At 38.6% G+C, this 12,007-nt stretch overlaps 1 protein-coding gene across 1 annotated transcript in view; it reads left to right on the plus strand.

The window, feature by feature from the left end:
• The window catches only part of Helz (helicase with zinc finger), a 168,186-nt gene that overhangs the window by 26,788 nt on the left and 129,391 nt on the right, over positions 1 to 12,007 (plus strand). Inside the window, exon 5 of the mRNA XM_004630034.2 lies at positions 1,690 to 1,726. Coding sequence (XP_004630091.1) covers positions 1,690 to 1,726 — 37 coding nt within the window. The remainder of the gene's footprint in view (positions 1 to 1,689; positions 1,727 to 12,007) is intronic.

The following is a 12,007-nucleotide window of genomic DNA, read 5'->3' on the forward strand; positions in this document are numbered from 1 at the left end:
CCTTGTTTTGCTAAGCTTGTTCTAAGTAGGTGCTTTAGACCACTGAGCCATCTCACCAGCCCTCAGTATGGATTCTGAGGTAGAAGTATACGCCTGCTTTTCTGGAGGGACAGCTGGATCAGTGTGACCATAGAAGGGTGCGCAAGGAGAAGAAGAACAAGAGCAAAGCCTGTAGGGCCTGCCTGGTCAGTGCAAGGACTTCAGTGCTTAATCTTGTGAGGCTGGGAGCTGTGGCAGCACTTCAGGCGGAGGGTGGCATCATCTGGTTCACAGAACAGTTCACCTTGTGTTGAAGATAGTTGGTAAAAGAGTAAGAGGAAATGCAAGAGGACTAGTTTAGAATCTATGGGAATAACCTAGGGCAGAGATAACTCAGTTTAAAATGGCGATGGTGAGAAGTGGACACTTCTGATTTGTAAGTTAAGAGTAAAAATAGTATTTCCTGATGCACTGCAGGAAGCGAGACAGATGCCATGTTTATTTACTTGGACATTTTTTGTCTGAGCAATTAGAAGAATAGAATTTCCTTCAGAGAATTTTCAACTATGGTTAGAAGGCTGTGGGGGCCAGGTTTTGTGGGCTCTGTTTTGACCCTGAGTTGAGGTCACTTCGCTAACCAGCTGGAGATGTTAAGTAAGCAGTTGGGTGTATAAGCATGGCATCTGGGAGAGGGGGATTAAAGAGTGTGTGGAGTGATGATGCTAACTAGAATCTAGACCTAGGTGAAATCACCAAGAAAGTGAGTGTGGACACATAGAGGACACAGGACCAGGGCAGTCGTACAGGGCTTCAGTATCCAGAGTTTGGGAGATGAGGAGGAACCCGCAGAGCATCTGCAAGAGCACTTGTGAGGAAAAGGAAGTGAGAGAGCTGGGCGTCCTGGGAGCTGAGCACAGAAAGTGCTGTCTGTCAGAGTGAGCTGTGCTCACCCCTGTCAGCGGCTACTCCTAGATGAGTGGCTGTGTCTAGATGGTAGTATGTGAGCATAGCTCAGATCTGACTACAGCAAAGATCGGGAACTGCCATGAGGGAATGGGCCCTCGTGAGTGCTGCTAGGAGAAGGCACCAGAAAGGTTGCTAGTGGGACAGGTAAAGTCAAGAGAAGGACTTGACTAATTGAAATGAATAACTATGAACAATCAAAGTAAAATGTTAATGATGTGAGAGAAATAGGCTGGTTGGAGTGGTGTCCTGAAGCCTACGGAGGACTGGTTCTGTGTGGGGCTAGGACTGACTTGAGATGGTTGACTGGGATCCTGACAAGCTGATGTGGGGTAGTGCTCCTTGGAAATTCTCTCCTCTGCTCCAGATTCTCAAGTGGTTTGGGGAGAAGGAGGGTGTGGGAGGAGCTGTGGCTAGCAGAGGTGAGAAAAACAAGAATTCCAGGCTGGAGTCAGGGGACTAGGGGAGCACCCTGTGGTGTTTGTAGAGTGTTGTATAATCCTTGCAGAGCACAGGGGTTAGCTCTGTTTTGTGAATATTTGTGAGTATTAAGTTTACAACAGTCATGATTCAACTTTGAAACAAAGTTGAGATTCTCTTTGGTTGGCGCTGACGTGTAGCTCAGTGGTAGAGCACTTGCCTAGCAGGCATGAGGCCCTGAGTTCAATCCCCAGTACCACAAAAGCAGAATTAATCAGATAAGAGCAACCCTTGAGTGACTTAATTTTATCTTCTTTTGTTTTGCAGAAAAACTATGGGCAAGCTGATGAAGATTGTAGGCGTGGTATGTTTAAAAATGGGACTCTTTTCTGATTTTGAATTATTTAATTGAGCAGTATTTAAGATTTGATTTTTTTTTTTTTTCATTTACTGATTTTAAAAGTATCAGATCCCCTACTATGCTACCTAATGACTGATTTGGTTGATGTCTTTCCTGCTAAGATAGGAGTACGGGTATACATTGTTCCAATGCACAGGTGTTGATGTATTGACAGATATTCTTTTGATAGTTTATGTATTTCTAATCAGTAAAAACCCTCGTTTAAGAAATGTAGCACATGTGAATTAAAATGTTAAGCTTGAATAGATTGAGAATGAAGGTCTAGTTTCCTAAAATGTTTCTTGTTAATAAAAAGATTTTTCTTATTAACAAGATAATATCTTAAGCACTTGTGTTTTCTTTCAGGCAGGAAATTGAGATTAATAAGAACCTTATTCTTTAACTACTCATAGTATATAAAACTATTTCCTCCCAGTTGCCATCATTGCAGTAGGCTAGATCTAGGACCAAGTGGGAGAAGAGTACAATGTAGAATCCTCCAGGAGATTTGCACAGATATGTTTCATTTATGGAAAATTAATTGTTGGAGCTCAAATGTGTAACTCCCCCACCCCATTTACTCTTTTTTATCAGCACTTTAAAAAATACTAAGTATTTCTGTTGTAAGCCGTACAAAACTATATTATATACTTGTGTCGTATATTGAACATAACTTATCCTTTCCAAAGAGATCAGTGACCTCTTTCTGTATTATTTTGGTTGGAAAGATGAATTAGAATAAGACATATGTGGTACAATATTGCTTTAAAAAATCCCTGCTGTCCTTGGGCATTTACAAAATATCAGTAAGTCACATAGCACAGAGGAACATGAAGGAAGTAGGTTCCCCTTCTTTCATCTGAACAAATCTTAGATTCTTAGTTTGCTATATTTTCTTTAGTGATAAATGCAATACATAATAATACATATTTAGCGTTTTATTTTTAAAAATTAAAGAATTGAGATGATCACAAGGCTGTAGTCATCACAGTACTATGCCATAGTTGCTTATGTGCCCCTATATCGTGGATATGTGGCTATTTCTCCAAGTTAATACACTAACTCCAGATTCTGCTTACTATTTGCTGGTGTGTTGTGCTATAGTTTATTCATGTATTTTCCCAGATTGATGAATTTTCAGGAAGTTTTAACTTTCTAGTTTCTCATAAATTATCCTTTGTAAGTATATTCTTTCATATTGAAGACCTTAAAAATTAAATTCCTGGGTTAAAAGAATGTATACATTTCTAGTTTTTATTGACAACCTCAGATTAATTTCAAAGTACACTCCCTCAGCAACACATAAGAATGCCCTTTCCTTGAAATCTTACTAACGTTGAAACCTATTGGTCTTGAAAGTTTGACAGTCTTTGGAGTAGTGAATTGGTGGCATCTTCTCATTTTGTAAAGGTGCAAGTGAAAGTTCCAGTAGGTTTTACAACTTGTGAAAAATCACAGAGAAGTTATTGTCATCAGTGAAGAAACATACAGAAAAGCTGTATTTAGCATTTTAAAATTAGGTAGTATTTTATAGCAGATGAGTTACCAAAAGTTAGCCAGTTGTAAGGTAAAGCCGTCTATATAGCATGACTGGTGTCAGTGGTATGCAGTGGAATGCAGCTCGGTGATATGTTCAGACCTTTGACCTACTAATCTCATTTCTGGGATACTATCCCAAGTGGATAATCTTAAAGAAGGAAAAACTCATTTACAGAGCTGTGTTCACTGCAGTGCTGTTTATATAAGTAAAAGTCGGTTAGCTCACAATAAGGAAGGAGTTCTTTAATTACTCCCAGTGTGTTTCGTGTTGCGTTGTACATGTAAAGTAAGAACTTGGAAAGTAGTCTTTTTTTTTTTTTTTTTTTTTTTTTTTTTTTTTTTTTTTTTTGAGGAACCAGGGATTAAACTCAGGCCTTGAACCCTTTAGGCCAGGCTGGCCTCAAAGCAAGGAATCCTCATTTCTCAACCTCTTGAGTGAGTGCTAGCGTTACAGGCACGTGCTACCATGCCCAGCTTAAGTGATCATTTTTTAACTAACCCAAGAACATGTATGCAAAAGTTGTTTGTTTGAAATAAGACATTTGGGAACACTGACCAAGGATAGTTATAGTTGCAGAGGTCTGATATTATATGTAATATATTTTCTTTTAAACTTTCATTAAAAAAGTTATGTTTGTATAAGACACAGTGCTGTGGTTAGCAGTAATAAAAAAAGACAGTAATCTCAGGCTCTGTTAATTGTTATGTTGCTTTCTTTGCTGTGATACTTCCGGGGAGCCCTGGATGCGACCTTGCAGTGTTCCAGATCATTGACTACTTGTTTGCATTTCTTATGAAACGCAGTCTTGATGTTTTTCTCTCTTTGTCCTGCTATCAGTTTGCATTCCTAGCAACTCTTAATGTGCTTTATTGCAACTAACCTCCTCCTCTGTTCTATTTGCTGCTTCCAGCCTACTGTGGTTTTAAAAATTAGGCTGGCACTCTTTATCATGGGAAGCCATTAATTATAAACATGATGTTTATCCCTAATACTTCATTCAATATATGTCCCTAAAAATAGGATCATTACTGTATAGCTACAATATTTTAACCTAATAAAATTGACAATAATTTTCTAGTATTATCTAAAACCCAGTATGTAATCAGATTTACCTGGTCATCCCAAAAATATTTTTATGGTTGATTTAAGCCAGGAACTAATCAGAGTCATGAAAAAAAGTTGTTTTTTTTTTTTTTTTTTTTTTTTGCGGAACCGGAGATTGAACTCAGGCCCTTGCGCTTGCCAGAGAAGCGCTTCTTCTACTGAGCCATCTCCCTAGCCCTAATTAGAAATTAATTTTATTTATTTATTTATTTATTTATTTTGCGGAACCAAGGATTGAACTCAGGCCCTTGTGCTTGTCAGGCAAGCGCTTATTCTACTGAGCTATCTCCCCGGCCCCCAAAAAATATATTTTTGAGGCAGTGTCTTACTTTGTGATTCAGGCTGGCCTTGGACTCACTGTGTACCCCAGACTGACCTTGAACTTGTGGCAGTCCTGCTTCTGCCTCCTGAGTTCTTGGACTATAGGTGTGTACCACTATGTCAGGTTGGACATGAAATTTTAAAGTTCAGGTTTTACTTTAATAAGAGTAAATAGACTCTGGTACCCAATGAAGGTGTTTATGACTGGAGATACAGCTCAGCAGTACAGCACCTGCCTGTTAGGCACAAGGTCCTGAGTTTGATTCCCAGCACCCAAAGAAAGAAAGAAAGAATAAAAAATAGATTCTGAGTGAGGATTTAAGATATCTAAGGAATGAGGTACATAGACTTCAAGTTCATGAATTTTAGTTCCAAGTTCAGTGCTATAATGAGGTAGTTAAGTCAGTTTTCCTTATCTGAGCTAAAACATAGTAGAGCTGTCATGAAATAATGTTTTTTTGCCTCTGAAATACTTATTGTATAGGAAATACTTTTTTATATTAAAATGAGTGAAATAATTGAAGAAAGTAAAATGGAGGGAGAATAATCTTATTAAGAGAATATTCTGCATGTAACAAATAGCTAAAAGTTAGTCATTATAAATAACAGGTTGTAAAAATTTAAAACTCTGCCCAATAGTTTTGTCAATTTGAGAAGTCATCATGGGCTAGGTGTTTAGCTTAGTGGTAAAATACCTGTGTGGCGTGCTTATGGCCCAGGTTTTTTTTTTTAGGAAAGTATTTATTTATTAGTTTATTTTTTGTGGCTGGGCTGGTGCAGCATGTGGTGCTGGGAATCGAACCGCAGTCCCTGCACTTGCCTGAGCTTGCCTAAGCAGGTGCTTTAGTCCACTGAGCTATCTTGCCAACCCTGGCCCAGGTTTTAATCCTCAGTGTACACACACACATTCATGCATGCGTGCACACGAGCACACATATAGATTATCATTGCAGGTTTATTGTGATACTTGGCCTGTGAGTAAATAATTCAGTAACTACCAGGCTCTGTTAAGAGACTGACCTATGACCTATTAAATTGAAAGATGATTAACTGGACCATCTGTACTCTTCCTAAGGGAAAAAGTTGCATCTTTACCTTCTCAAGAGTTTTGGTCAAACACAGGTAATTCTGGACTATATGATGTTTTCATGTATAAGTTTCTCACTTTCTGATGTTACCAAGGTAACACGCACCCATTAGAAACTGTCCTTGGAATATTGCATTATGTTTTCCCAGGCTAGCCTATGAGATCCCATATCCCCCGTAATGTTGGGCAGCGATAGTAAGCTCCGGCTGCAGTAGCCCCAGGACCAGAAGGATGAGCAACCAGTATTAGAGTTTGACGTGTTGCTGAGCTAGGGTGTTGTTAGGTAAGGTATATTAAATACTCCGGTTTTTATTTTTGCTTTCTGGTACTAGAGAGTGAATCCAGGGTCTTAGGTAAGCATAGCCTTAAGGTACACACTCAGGCCTGAAATGTGTTAATTTTTTTTTGTTGTTGTTGTTTTGAGACAAGGTCTCATTAGATAGTCCATGCTGGTCTTGAACTCCTATATATATCAGGCTGGCCTCAAGCTCCTCAAAACTTGTGGTGAGTAGCCCTCCATCCTCAGCTTCCTGAGTGGTGGATTACAGGTGTGTGCTACCGTGCCTGACTTAAATGTATTTTCTTTTTGGAAGTTCTGGAACTTTACTTGAAAGTTAGTTCTCGTCCACATTCACTGTTGGAGATTTTTGAATGTGGTAATAGGGACATAGGTTACCAAGGTATATAGCTTGTTTGGTGAATCTTCACCCTCATTCCATTTCCTGGACAACTATATGCAGATACAATTTGGGTCATTCCTTATTCCTTTGGCCTAAACAGCTTTTTTTTTTTTTTTTTTTTTCTACAGTTTTATTGATAAACATATAGCAATGAGACAGTTTCAAATCAAATCGGAAGTACAGTTTCAACAAATAATACACTGCATGTATTCTTCTTAGTGGTTAATTGCTGTACAAGATGCGGACTTGTGATCCTATTTACAAACACCATGAGAACAAATCATTCCAGTCATTAAGACAATGCAACTATGTATCTACCCCAACCACTTTGAATACACAGATACAGAATGGACATTCATCGGTGTACCCCATTTTTCCTAAGTTCCGTTACTGAATATTATAGCTGTGTAAACTCAGCAAAATATTCTAAAAGAGTCCAGTAGCCCATAATAGCATTGGGTCTTCTGTTTAACTGGCAATGTCAGAAATTATTCACCTGAGTCCCCCACAGCTTAACTTAACAGCATGACTTTATTTCTTATATTTCGTCTTCATACTTTTCTACTGGATGGTTAAGACCAAGGTAAAGCAGGACCTGTGCAACAAGAGTTGTAGCTTTTTGGTCTGAGAAGGTCAATGAAATAAACAGCTTTGTTGAGCCTATTGTCCATGTGCATGTCTGGAGTCCCCATCTGCTTCATGGCAAACTTCCAGATCTCCTTAGGTGCCCCAGGGGTACACTTCCTGAAGCCCACTCCATAGATGCACTTGTGAATGTTGTGTATTCTTGGGTTACCACCTCGTTGATGGCAGAATGGCCCTTCTTGCCACCCTTCTTTGTGGGAGCCATTTTGCCGGGCCCAATTGGAAAGCTTAAATGTATTTTCAGCTTGCATTATTTTTAACTTACGTTGGATTTATCAGGATATGATCTATATGTAAGTCAATAAACATGTATAATTTTATGATGAACTTTTTGAAAAAATACATTTAACAGGGTAATACTGTTCCAATTATTGGATCAGGCACTCTGAAGTGTTATTTTACTTAATCATATTAGCATTCAAGTTTTACACATGAAGAAACAGGCTTATTGAAGAGCACAGTCAGTCCAGGCTAAAACTATGGTTTTGAATTGAGGACTTTCTTATCTGAAAGGCCGTCTTGCTTCCCTGTCCTCACCTGCTCCCTGTGTATGTGCTGCAGGGGAAAAGTGCAGAAAAGGATTATTCTTTTGTAGTTTTAGGAGTGAAAAAGTCAGGGCTCAGAGTCAGTTATTAATGGAATAGCAACAAGAACTGGAGTTCTCAGCCACCTATTCCTTCCAGTGTTTTGTCTACTTGCCTGCTTTGAAACTACATAGTCCAGTTATATTTTGTAGTTCATTATCTTTTTTTTTTTCTTTTTTTCCAGTACCAGGGTTTGAACTTGGGACCTCGCACTTGCCAGGCAGGTGCTTTGGCCACCGAGCTGTCTTCCTGGCCCTTCATTATCTTTCAGATTCAAATACATTCACTCTTTTTTAAAATTTCCATGTATATAACCTTTAGCTTTCCGAGAGAAATTTTAAAAGCTTTACTTGAAAAATTAGATCATAGGAAGCTGCAGATGGTATAGAAGGGTTCCATGTAATTCACCTACTTTTCTACAAGTTAATCCTTATATTTTTTAAGACTTGAGATTGAACAAAGGGCCTTGGTACCTTTTTTATGTTTTTTATTTTGAAACAGGGTGTTGCTGAATCATTTAAATTGTCCAGGCCGGGTCTGAGCTTATGGCTGTGCTGTCTCAGCTTCTCCAGATTATTGGGATTATCAGTGTGTACCACTACACCTGGCAGTGGTTAACATTTTGTATAACTATAGTGCAGTATCAAAACCAGGACATTAACATTAGTGTAGTGAATGTATTGTGTATTACCATGTTTGGTTCATGTAGCCAATCCAGGTTTCAGAACTGTTCTGTCACCGTGAGCTTTTTCTCCTTTTATATTCACACCCACTTCTCTCCCCACTAATCTTCATCTCTGTCATCTTATCATTTTGTGATTGTTAGTAAAACGCAGTTTAGTATGTGACTTTTTTTTTTTTTTTTTGTATTTTAGGGAAGGGTCTGCCGGGCATTCAGGGTCTCACTACTAGATCACATTTGTAGGAATTCACCTGTTTACAGCCTCCCAAGAGCTGGGATTCTAAGTGTGCACCACCAGTCTCAGCGCATCCCGGGGGCAGGGCTGGCATGGCAGGCCCGAGGATTGAACCCCTAGCTCTTGTGCCAGCTTGCAAGCGCTTTAATTCAGTTGTATTTTAGTACAGGGTCTAACTACAAGTAAATTGGACCTGTATTCAGCTTCCCAAACGCTGGAATTACAAGCAGGCGTGTGCCATCATGCCCAGTCTCAATTGCCTTGCTGTCTCAGCGCGCCCTGGGGGCGGGGCCGGCACTGCAACCTGGGGATGGAACCCCAGCCGCTGTGCTCTGTCTAAGCAGGCGCTTTAATCTGCTGAGTTATTTGGGCAGCCGAATTGTTTTAAATGTAGGTCTTATATCTACATTGATAGGACTAGAAAGCTAAATTATCAAATACAAATTTTTGGACAGACTATAAATTACAGAAGTAAAAGTTTACTACTTAGTTTGAGGACCATTATCCTTTATACAAACTTCTCTTTTTTAATATGAATAAATGTTTAAGGAATGGACTCTGAGTTTATGTGAACTCAGTTGCAAGAGTCTTATCCTGGTTGTATGACTAAATATCTGCTGTAGCCATTTTCTGGTTATACAGCTATAGTCGTGAGTGATATATATATATTAAATAAGTATATTTTATATATATACACACATATGTACATATATGTTTCATGCAATTTTGACTCCTAGAATACGTGTTAATGTTAATTTGGTGTTAGCTATAATATGTAAAAAGATTTAAAATAAATGATACCTTGCATTAGAAAATCTCAGTAAGTATTACATTAAAGGGCGAACTGGAATGCAAGATTACATGAACAGAGCGCTGTCTCCCAGAAGGCAAGGAGAGCTGCAGAGTGTCTGTGGTCTTCTTAGTAAGCACATTAGGAAGAAACACTGCAAATTAGCCATGGAAAACAGTGGAGTAAGGGAGTGCCTGAACTGATTTGAAGAAGTCTTACTTTTTCTACAGGCAGGATTACCTTTGTGGACAAACAACAGAGATGATAAGAAATTGACTTTTGAAATTGAAGAGAAGGCAATGGCAGAATTGTAATATAGAAAAATATTTTTATAGAAAAAAGTTTACTGTGTGTGGTGGCACACATCTGTAATCCCAGCACTTGGGAGGTTGAGACAGGAGAATCACTCTTGAGTTCCAGACCAGCCTGGGGCCTTCAAAACTGAGCACAAGGCTAGCCTGAACTGCATAGCAAGACCCTTTCTCAAAAAAAAAAAAAAAAAAAAAAAAAAGTAGAAGAAAAAAGAAAAAGTGTCTTGCCAGGCATGGTGGCACATTGCACTCTGGAGACTGAGGCCAAGGCAGGAGGATCAGTCTGGGTTACTTAAGTGAGTTCAAGGCCAACCTGAACTACATAGCAAGATCCTGTTTCAAAGGGGAGTTATCTTAATTCACTTTCCAAATAGCTGCCAGTGGTAGCTCTGCTAAATAGAGCCCTCCAGCAAGTGCATCTCTAAAGGTGCATTACGAACAGGAAGTTGAAGGCACTCTAAGCAGCAAATTTCTCTTTTTCTCTATTAAGCAGAAGCTAGTTTGTGGTACTGGGGATTCACAGTGAGCTACATTCCCAGTCTTTTAAGATTTTTTATTTTGAGACAGTCTTGCCAAGTTGCAAAGTTGTCCAGGCTGGACTTGAATTTACCATCCGTCACATCTGATTTGCAAATAACACTTTAATAGTGCCTTAAGTAAAAAAATTTATTCAAGTACATAGGTGAAGTGGAAACTTTTATGATGTTCTGGGGAATTGTTGTAGGTTTGTTTTTATGTTTACTTGTGTTATCAACTTTTTACTATGTTGAATTATTTTTGTATATAATGAGATTCAACACTATCAAAAGAATTAGTACTAATGCTTAAAACTAAACCCTAAAAATAAATCTGGAGAAAAGACCTGTGTTTCTGTAAAATGAGAAGATCCAGAAGGAAGGCATTTAGAAATCTTTTCAGGAAAATGCAGGTGGAGGACAGGGCTCTTCCAAAAAAGTAAGATTTAAAATTAAGGTTCATTGCACTCAGAGATTTTATACAAGAGATCATTTTGTGACTAGATGATAGACAACTGTTGAAGAAAGTAGCAGGGATATTTAAAAAATGTATTGTAGTAGTTGAAGCTGAAGATGAAATATTCGAAGAAGTCTAGGATGGATGGATGGATGTTAACCTAAGTTTGAATAGTGTTAAGGCTTTTTATTTTTTATTTTTTGTATTTTATAAAGAAAACATTTTATCTACAAAAGACCTTGGTAGGAAGAACATGAAATGCCACAAAAGCTACAGCCCACATGTCCTAATGTATTTTATTTATTATAGTTAGCAGAAAAGAGAGGGGAAGAGAGGGCTGTGATGAGAATTGTGTAACAAAAACTTGGCAACAGGGATACTACATGAGGTACTTGCCACTGTGTTCTTTAGTTTATGTTATACTGTATGTATGTTGATTGAGGCAGGGTCTCTGTGTAGTTAACGCAGGTTTTAACTACTCTAGCCCAGGCAGATGTATGCCACCATACTTGGCTGTTACACTGTAATAGTAATTTTAACCTCTGCTTAGAAACTTGATTTTTTTTTTTTTGTATTTTTAGGGAAGGGTCTATAGGATGTTCAGGATTTTTAATTTGTTTTTATTTTTAGGGAAGGATCTACAGGGTGTTCAGGGTCTCACTACTAGATTGGACTTGTAGTGATCCTCCTGTTTTATAGCCTCCTAAGAGTGGGGATTACAGGCGTGCGCCACCATGCCCAGTCTCAGTGTACCCCAGGGGCAGAGCCGGTGAGGCAGGCCGGGGATTGAACCCCTGGCCCCTGTGCCAGCTTGCAGGCGCTTTAATCCGCTGAGCTATTTGGCCAGTCCTAAACTTGATTTAACTCTGCCACTTTTTGGAGTCTGCTTATGTACCTCCCCCATGTATATGTGTATCTGTGTAAGGCAAATTAATTTATTGTCAAACTTAAATGATGGGATTTATTTTCATTTTTGATTATATAAATGTTGTTAGAAGTAGAAAGGAAGTGTGAAAACTGTATAGTTGAGCAGTGAGATTATGGTGATATTTTTGTTGTTTTATTTCTTTGAGACAAGGTCTTACTGTGTAGTTTAGATTGGCCTTGAATTTATTATGTAGCCCAGGTCAGCCTCGGATTCATGGTAATCTTCCTGCATAGCCTCCTGAGTGCTAGGGTTATACAGTTGCACCATGATGCCTGGCTCAGTTATGGTAGAATTTTATGTAAAATTTCCTTAAGTTTATAATGTTATGTGTTTGATAAAATTTATTTATTTATTTATTTATTTATT

This window comes from Octodon degus, unplaced genomic scaffold (genome assembly GCF_000260255.1).
Source record: "Octodon degus isolate 3935 unplaced genomic scaffold, OctDeg1.0 scaffold00033, whole genome shotgun sequence".
Classification (NCBI taxonomy): domain Eukaryota; kingdom Metazoa; phylum Chordata; class Mammalia; order Rodentia; family Octodontidae; genus Octodon; species Octodon degus.